Raw genomic sequence first — 9,944 nt, 5'->3', positions numbered from 1 at the left:
ACCCCTAGCAGGTGTGCTTTAACACGCATTCTGGCCCTTCTATGGAGGTAGCAGGCAGCCAGAAAAGTAAGTGCTGGGTAAAAAGAGCCTGCCGCGGTCCAGGTATGACCTCCTGGAGCCTTACATGCTGCCTGTCTTTCATAGAAGGAAAAACCATGTAAAATAGGACCTTGACCAGGACCAAGCAGCTTAGGGCTAGACACCTCTCCTTTGCCTTCACAACACTTACTAGTTTATATGTGTTCGTGACTAGGGCAGTAAATCTCCAAGGTAGAGTTACAGGTTTCTGTTAGCTACCCTTTGGCCAGTTGCTATTCTGGGAATGAAGGCCAGTCTTCACGGGGTGGCGGCTTCCTTCTGAGTCCTTTGGCTTACAAGAGTAAGGAGAGGCATTTCCTCACAGAAACAATGCTGATCAAGGTAAGGATCCCAGGCCAATCAGCCAGCCTACTGCAGATAATATTGGGCACTCCGGGCTATGGCTTCCAGGGGCATTGTGCCATACTCATAATAAACCAGGCTCCAAATGGAGAAAACAGATGCCTTGAAAAGTTAGAACCCTCTCCTTACAGTCACTTGTTTCCCAAGGCACATTTCTCTGTCCAAGGACGACATACATCTTAGGGAAGATGCCTACAAACTACTCTACCTTCCATTTCCAAGTGTGAGTTTTAGAAATGGGAGATTTCTTCAAACTGGAAATCCAAACGGAGGCCAATGGGCCCTGAATGGGGCAGGAATGTGAACCTCTCTGAACCTTGGTCTATCCAAACCGGATGGCTACTTGGGGTGAAAGACACGACTGGACAGCATTCAGTGTGACTTTCTGTCCACTGAATGATTAGCCAGGCTGGAATTTAGAACGTGGTGTCTTCTGGAACACTCTAGAGCTAGTCGAAGAGTTCCCTAGATCTTATTTACACACCTATACATCCCCACGTTATAACTTGTTCTGGACCGCTTCACTGTTTTTAAATGTGCATTGGTGTTCCATGTGCCTGTGTGAGGGTGTCAGATCCTATGAAACTGGAGTTACGAACAGTTGTTAGCTGTCATGTGGGTGCTGAGAATTGAACCTGGGTCCTCTGAAAGAGCAACTCATGCTGTAACACTGAGCCATCTCCAGCCCTCAGCTTCCTGACTTTTAAAGCGGACTTCCTCATCTGTGACGTCATCCTTTCTTCCCTCTGCCTCACACGGGGTTCACTTCATCAGTTCTGTGTACAGTGGCTTTCTCAATTGTCCTTTGAAGTTCTGTCAGGCCCTCCAAAGTACCACCCTCCTAGAAATCTGCAGTCCAAGCTGCATGGCCAGCTTAGTCACTCTGGTAGCCATCAGGCTATGTCAGGCTGGCAGATGACTTTTCAATGGATGTTAGCTGGTGACCACAGTCCTATAATTGTACTGACTGCATCCACCACTACCTCTCACAGACTCGGATTTGTCACCTGAGACCTGAACCTGTTGCAAATACTGCAGCTGGTGTTGCCTTTCCAAAACATACACTAAAATTTTTTTAAAAATTTAAACTAAAAATTGATCACTATCAAGATTTATTCATTCAACAAATATTTATTGTACACCTACAGTATGGACTGGGAACTAAAAACACCAAAATCTCTGCCTTCAAAAAACTTAAGTATAGAAACAAAACAAAACAAAACTTAAATATAAATGAAGACAGGAGATGTGTGGCCTTTGTATGTGATAGAGCTGAGTGTAAAAAGCCTCTTGTGTCCTCAGTGCTCCCTCTTCATCCAGGCTACACACACATACACACACACACACACACACACACACACACACACACACACACACACACAGGTAAATATAAAATCCCTCGACCAAAAACAGAATCTTGACAAGACATGCAGAAGCATGCCCACAGCAACATGGTTCTTAAAAGCCAAAGCCACTGTGTGCCCGTCAGTGAGCTGTGCTCTATGTACACACCAGAGCAGCATAGGCTTTCAAGAGAGACCTGATGTGTAGTGCAGAGAGGAACCCTGAGGACATGCTGCATGAAATAAACCTGTCCCCAAAGACAGACAGTGCACAATCCCATTTGTAGTCAAACCCATAGAAACAGAAGGACCTGCGGCCATCAGGGACAGGAAGAAGGGAAAATAGAGGCTTCTGTCCAATGCCTATAGCTTCAGTTTAGTGACAGCATCTGGAGACCACTGCGCAGCAAGGTGAAGGTGGCCATACTCTACACTGCATACTTGGTAACTTCTTTAAAAAATACCTTAACGTGTTCCAGTCTCTGACATGCTTTCATGTATTCCTGTCTGCGTTAAGTAGCTCTACCAAAGTGGCTCTCCTGCTGAGTGTATATCGTCGGGGGTTATTATCCAGAAAAGCTACTTATCTCTGAGAATGCTCATCAAGCAACATCCTGTAAAGAGCATAGCACTCCTGCCTCCCAGCTCATCATGGGCACGTCAACGACACTGCCTACATAGTCACTGATTCTATGGCAGGTTTGCAAAGCATTAACACTGAGTCATGTACCCACCCCTGGACGGCACGTCACCTTATAAGTGAACAGATCCCTCTCTCTCAATGCTTATGATATAGGAGGGAGGAATTCTAATACACATTTTCCAGAAAAAGTATTTATTTGACATCATTAAAAAAATAGGCACATGATTTTCCATGTTTATGTCACCTGATTTACATACCTTAATGCTCAGTACCTCTTACTTAGTAATGCTTAGTACACTAAGTAAATTGGTGAATAAAATCTATATTGAAAAGACATTGTAGGCAAAGGTCAGTCAACAGCATGAGAAAAGAGACATCTGTGAACAAAATAATCTCTAAAAACATTTCTGTGAGACAATAAAATCTAACCAGTAGATCTTTTTAAAAAATATTTTTCAAAATAAAGGTTAAAAAACTAAACACTAGAGATTCTCCACCTCACAAGGTGGACCGTGAACAGGAGGAGCAGAAGGCAGGCTTAGAGAAGTGATGGCGCCGGACTGCGGAGAGGTGGGTCCGGTGTGGTTTGCTCTGAGGTCGGGAAGGAAGGCTTGGGACTACCTCAGGGTGACAGCTGAGTCTTCACTTCCATACTGAAATGCAGTTGACTCCCACTGAGACAGAAAACAGAGTTTCCTTTTCCATATTTGCCAACATAAATATGAAAATAATTCTCTTTTTAAAAAGCAGAATCACAGTGGCTATAATTGTGCAGAGAAAATTTTTGTTGTGTATTATTTTCAAAAAGATAGGGGACAGAGCCCGTTGCCTAAGCATCTGGTGGCAAGGAGCACAGGTGCATATGTCTTGGAAAGGACACGTTGTCCTGCGCTGCTAGCACTGAAGGAAGGATGACAGGCCTGTGCTGCTCTGCGCCGTACGCACTGGGCGCCGCACGCACTGGGCACGCACTCTCAGTATTTTCCCCAGAGAAGGGAAATCCATTATAGCCTGTTTGTGGGAGAAACCAGCATTGCACAGACATGGGAGGAAAGAGCATTAATGTTGGGGAAGAACTCAGGGGAGGAAGTTCTAAGAGCCATGTGGCTCATCTGAGCTAGAAGAAAATAGGAGGACCATGACCTCTGAATGGAACCCTGTGCTTTTGGGGTGCCTAAAATCAGTGCAGGCAGGTCTCACTCACAAACCTCTGACTTCTTTCATTTGTGTCCTTTCAACTAAGGTCAGACTCTGGCTGAACCACACACGAGAGCTCTAGGCTCTCTGTATTTGTCCATGTGGTTAACAACGTGCTGGACATTACATCTGCACTCACTAAGAGCCCCCAACAAGGAAAACAAAGGTCAGACCTAAAGCCCTCAGTGGCCCTGTGACCCACTAACACTCCACGGAGAGCCTGCCTCGGCATTACTGACCAAACCTCCCACATATTCCTGATACAAGATTACAGAAAACTTGCAAATGTCTTTCTTACAAGTTATATGCAAGATGGAGCCTACAGATGAACAATTTCAAATAGAGGGGAGAAAATCAAAACTATTCCCCACTGAGACACAAAATACAAGCTAAAGGCCTGCAGTCAGCGGCCCATCGAGGAGTCAGAAGCCAGCCCTCCAAAGCCAGCCAAGCCTCTGAGCCACACCACCCTGCTCCAGCAATCGTTCCGCCCTGAGGCAGTTCAGGCAAGGTCCACCCACGGACCCTCTCAGAATGAGGGAAGAAGAGAAGATACTTCCATCCTGAGATGCTTATCAGGTGGATGTATCTGCAGGGGAGAGCTGACCTCATGTCACGTCAGAGGGAGGGATTTAGATCTGCCAAGGAAAGACCGAGTTCCGACAATGCAAAGATGTCTACCTAGCCCCCTCATACCAATCAGTCGGAAACGAGGCCCTTGTCTCGCCATGAGAGCCTGCAAACAGGAATACAGACTGGCAACTACATCCACATGATGAGGGCATGGGGCGGGAGATGGGAGTCAGCTTGACCGTCTGTCCCTTTAAGAGAAGGAAGGGTCAGGCGGAGCCGCTGCTGGGTTGGTGTACAGAGTAAAGCTCTTCAGTCTCTTATGGGCTCTTCTCAGGGCTGTGGAGAAGGCAAGGCAGGTGGTTCCAATCTCAAAGGCCTGCAGTTCCAGAGCTGAAGTAACCGATGCACAGTCCCAGGATTTTCCAGTTGTGAGAGAACCGAGTTCTCCATCTTCCATTCAGTGTAGGGCTGAATTACTAACACGTCTCTGCCTCCCAGCACTCGGCACTGCCTGACAGGGACTTTCAATGCATTACAGCTGGATCGGTGAGGAAATGACTGGCTTCCTCCACCCTTGCTTGTCTCCAACTGAACAAAGGATCAGACATGCCAAGGCACGCTCTGCTCACCCGCTCAGTCTAGGAAGGCAGAGCACACCAGAGCATCTTGGGCCTTTTAGTGCCAAAGCTGTCACCTTTGGCAAATGTGGTGATACTATGAAGACAGTGCCACAAAAAGGTGGAGGGAGGAGGAGGGAGGGAGGAGGGGCAGGAGGAGGAGGGGCGGGAGGAGGAGGACGAGGAGGAGGAGAACCTTAGCTGCATTTCCAGCTAAACTGTCTCCAGAGACAGACCACTGGAAAGCGTCTCTCGCATCTCGGAACACATGGTATACACTGCCAGGGCCACCTGTATAGCAAGCTACAAAGTAAAAGATTCCAAAACACTGTTGTTTCACTGTCAGAGAAGAAAAATAAATTAAAACCCACCCAGAACATTTTTCAGTCTGATATAAATTAATTCAAACATAGTTAATAATAAATTTTCAAAGGCAGCAATCAATCCTAGGGTTGTGCAACTGCAAAGGAATATTAACTCCCAGCAATGAGGACGCCTCAGTGTCTTCAGGGTCCGTGGAGGTCATACTGCTCCTTTCCCCTTCGTGTCCAGCTTGTTACTGGCCTCTGACTGTTTGCTCAGCTGCTCTTCGGTGAAAGTGATGTAAGAATACACCAGGCTTCCCGCAATACTGCAAGACAGAAAGCATCGTGAGGGAGCGGCAGAAGGAAGGGATGAGTCCTTAGCACTTCATCAGGGAAAGTCTGGTGAAAGGAGGCGTCTCACAGTGGTAATTAGTATGTGTATAATATTCGATAGATATGTATTCTCAGAATGGAATACTATACATCCATCAGACTAATAGGTAAGACAGGTAATGGCATCTTAAATGACAAAAACCACACACACAAAATATCAAATGTTGGTCACCTCTACATGAATTAAGTAAACATGAATGTGTATTTCAATTTGAATCAGAAGAAAGAAAAGTCTGGAAGACACAGCAAGAACACGGACTGTGGTTATACCTGACTGCTAAGACGCCGTGTGGTTCCTTTCTAGGGAGAAGCAAGCTCGGGGAAGAACACTCCCCTGAGTTCTTGGCTGTTGCCATGCTTCACTGCTCATGTATGCCGCCCTAGCCGGCACTCATGAAGACAACACTCTCCTTCATCATCTGGGAGGACTTCACACCTTCCTGTATCCAAATCTAAGCTGGAAGCTGGGTTCACAGGTCCAGCGTCCCTGACGACACTTCCCTGAGAGAGACTGCCAGTGCTTATTCCACTGGGTCACCAGCCAGCTCACTGCCTGGGCTGCACTTCCCCTTAAATGTTTTTGCCCTGGGTCTGGCCTCCATCTTTGGCCGGACCACAAGACTCCTCAACACGTTGCTCATTTAAAACCATTTGTGGTTTCCCCTGGGCTTTGATGTCCCAGCCCCAGGCCAGCTGCAGAAGGGTGAGAACTGCCACCTCTGTGAGGACTCTGTGAGGAAGGAACACCAGGGTACACTAGGAGCTAGTATAGCACTGCCCAGTCTCTGAGCCTCCGCCACACTACTCAGAGCTGCCGCTCGTCTGTCCTTCCTAGTGGGATTCCCTCAGACCCTTGCTGAAGCGCAGCACCCATGTGTTGCATTTTCATTCATGTCCTGCCATCTGGGACTCCTCCATTCCCGCAGGTGCCCGCTGTACAGAGGGGAATCCTCAAGCTGTAAGGAGCTTGCTCAGCATCTGGTGTCCGGCTCGTCCATCTCCATTGCAGCTGCTGCCTCTCCGGCTCCCGCTGCACTTGCACCACAGCTCCTTGGGTCTCGCTGTCCTCCTCATCAGCACATGAACATCCCAGCCTTATTCTTTCTGCTCCAGAGGCCCCTGCACATGAGCTTGCACTCTGGGGTACTGGAACACTGTTTCGCCACCCTCTAGCACCAGCTCCTGGCCAGGCAAGGCCTCCGGCTGTCCCCATCCCTTCATCGGGCAGCCCTTCCCTCTGCTGTTGAATCCTGGAAATGCTTCTGCTTTCCAGTGTGTGACTTCTGACAGACGAGACCCTTAGAGCGTGGTAGGACCTCATAGCCTTTGAGTCCAAAGCTAAAAGCTCCAAGGACCACATGAACATCTCCTATGACTGCCGATTCCCTTTGCTCCCAACCCACTCCAACCAAACCAATTGAGAATGCCTGCCTGCCTGCCTGCCTGCCTGCCTGCCTTCCTTCCTTCCTTCCTTCCTTCCTTCCTTCCTTCCTTCCCTCCTTCCTTCCTTCTTCCCTCCCTCCTTCCTTTCTTTCCTGTTTCTTCTAGCCACACCCTCATGACCACCTAAACACAACAGTCTCACTTCTTTTGCCACTGAGCCCCTTTCACCTGGACACAAACACCTCAAAGTGCAGGCTGAGAGCATGGCAGGCTTGTGCATGTCCCCAGACCCTATTGTCCCCTGGAGTAATGAAACAATCCTGAACCGGAGTTGAGTCATGGTCCAAATCCTGAATATACCACTAGCTCTAAAACCCCAGGGGAATTAACCAATCTTTTGGGAGCGTCATTCTGTATACAAATACAAATCCTCCCATCACATAGGCTTGTCTGTTGAGATCTGGTCTTTTGCTATGTTAAATATTGGTTGCTCCCAGAGAATATGAGTAGACCCAGGTGACCCCTATAACCTTGCCCTCTCACCCCCCCCCCCAATTATCCCTGACTGGTGAATAACGATGCCAACAGCCAATAGCTGGGCAGAAGAGGCAAAGGTGGGTTCTTGGACTCCCAGGCTTGGGGTCTGAGAAGAACTATGATGAGAGAGAAGATGGAGAGAGGAAAAAGACGCCATGGAAAGCATGGCCATTAGAGCAGGCCAATTGGGGGTGAGAGCAGCCCAGATACAACATAGTAATAACTTGGGATTATCAAGTGGACATAGATTTGAATAGCAAAGAGAATAGATAACTGCCCACCATCAGTCTAATAAAGGCTAATAATAAATATAAAGGTCATATGTGTCTTCTGTCCAGGAACTGAATGCTCAAAGGTGGGTGGGTAGAAACCCAGGATTGGCATAACACTTTCCCAATGTGAGGCAAAACTCCTTTAAGACAAAATTCAGATTCCCAAATAAAAAACATGCACTGCCCCTTTAAGACTAGAAAGGTGGGGATAGGTGGTTCCTTAGCAATATCAGCTTTTCCCCAAATGGTGCAAAAAGCCCTGAGGGATTTGGGACAAGGGCTGAAATAGATGCTGATGTGGCACACATGATTCTGGGGGTCATAGCATAAGCTAAGACACAGCTGCGCCCAGCACCCCATGAACAGAATGGCATGCCAAGCAACGGAGCCCTTAAGCTGCAGTGGCAGGCTTGGATGCCAGCCAACCGAAGTCTTTCCTGGATGCTGCTGCTAGAGCGCAGCTCTGAGCCGAGGGCTGATGTCAGCGTGGTCGGGCACAAGCAGCACAATGTCTCAGCTAGGCCTGTCTGAAGATTAAACGAGATTATATGCACTGAGAATATAAACACAGGATGGGTTTGTAGCTCACTGGCACAGCATTTGCAAAAGCAAGGCTTTGTGTTTGATCCCATTGCAAAAAAAGTAAAAATAAAAATAAAGTCTATGGGGGCTGGAGAGATGGCTCAGTGGTTCCACTCTTCCAAAGGTGCTGAGTTCAACTCACAGCAACCACATGGTGGCTCACAACCATCTGAAATGGGATCTGATGCCGTCTTCTGGTGTGTCTGAAGACAGTGACAGTGTACTCACATACATAAAATAAAAAATTCTTTAAAAAATAAAGTCTATTAATATACACAGAGGGGGAGGAAGGGAAGGGGAGAAAAGAAGGAAGGAGGGAGAGAGAGGCAGGGAGAGGGAGATAAGGGGGAGAGAGAGAGAGAGAGAGAGAGAGAGAGAGAGAGAGAGAGAGAGAGAGAACAAGCACACTGTAACACAGTGGGCTTATCTGGTAGAGGAGACAATTCTTCTGTTCCTCTTTCCTCATGAAGCACCAGCATGTGGTAGCAATAGCATGATAGTCACAGGCCGTTAGCCCACCTGACACTATAAAACAGATAGCATATGAAGAACAATGATCTACTTCCCCTAGTTCTGGAGCAAAGGTGGAGTATGTATGTGACAGGAGCCTTCTCACTGGTCCTTTGAAGAAGGAGGCAGCAAGGGCCCCTCTTTGCTAGGGACATGGGTCTCAAGAGAGCTTTATCTGCAGACTCTATGCCCATCAAAGCTTTCTTCCTAAAACCTTGACCTTGGGAATCATAACTAGAACATGAATGTTGGAGGAACATAGCATTCAGTCCACAGCAAAGGAGAAAGGAAAATTGTTGCACCTGTCCAAAAGAGCCTTCAGTTCTTCGACCCTGACCTGATCATAGCTATCACCAAATACTGTAGTTACCAACATGACAATTCATGAGTCACCCAAGAAGAACTAAATATCCAGCAATAACATGATATACATATTAAGAATGAGAAGCAACCATTACATAAGTCCTTTAAAAAACTTGATTATTTTTCCATATAAATCTTAAAGACCCAAGTATTACTAATTTAGAGACCTACTGTGGTAGACACAGTTGAGGGATGAGGATAGAGATGAGTATGTAGAAGGAACAGGAAGGAAAAAGCAGAAGCAGGAGGAACAAGAGGAGGAAGGGGAAGAGGAGGAGGAGGAGGAGCAGGAGGAGGAGGAGGAGGAGGAGCAGCAGCAGCAGCAGCAGCAGCAGCAGCAGCAGCAGCAGCAGCAGCAGCAGCCGCCGCCGCCACACTTCCTCACAGACAAATGGGTGTAGTTAGATTAGTGTAGTCTACCCTGAGACTGTACCACCCACTCCTGCCGCCTCTGAAGAGATGGAGATCTGATGAAACTACAGCATCTGGACCATACACTTGTGATTACATAGCCCATGCCTTCTAGACTGGCAGCATGCTAGGAGTGGACTCGGGGGGTAGGCTATAGAATCATGCAACAGAATCGGTTTCCTAGAACCACACAGGAAATACAAACTGAAGCTATACAATAGAGTAATGAGCCATTTCAATGGGTTAGGAAACCAACCAGTAGGAGGAGTAAAAGTCAAGTGCTAAGGCCTGGCAGATACCCTTTCTTCTGTGACACTTTCCTTCCCAGACAAATCCTGGCAGGCTTCATTCCCAGGAACAGCACCTGAATTGCT

The 9,944-nt window shown here is 47.4% G+C and overlaps 1 protein-coding gene across 1 annotated transcript in view; it reads right to left on the bottom strand.

The window, feature by feature from the left end:
• Window positions 1–2,602: 2,602 nt before the first annotated feature.
• Slc35d1 (solute carrier family 35 member D1) overlaps window positions 2,603–9,944 on the bottom strand; it is a 49,822-nt gene continuing 42,480 nt past the window's right edge. Inside the window, exon 12 of the mRNA XM_032901359.1 lies at window positions 2,603–5,445. Coding sequence (XP_032757250.1) covers window positions 5,337–5,445 — 109 coding nt within the window. The 3' untranslated portion in view covers window positions 2,603–5,336. The remainder of the gene's footprint in view (window positions 5,446–9,944) is intronic.

Source organism: Rattus rattus, chromosome 1 (genome assembly GCF_011064425.1).
Source record: "Rattus rattus isolate New Zealand chromosome 1, Rrattus_CSIRO_v1, whole genome shotgun sequence".
Taxonomy (NCBI): domain Eukaryota; kingdom Metazoa; phylum Chordata; class Mammalia; order Rodentia; family Muridae; genus Rattus; species Rattus rattus.
This window is presented reverse-complemented; position numbering and strand designations above follow the sequence as displayed.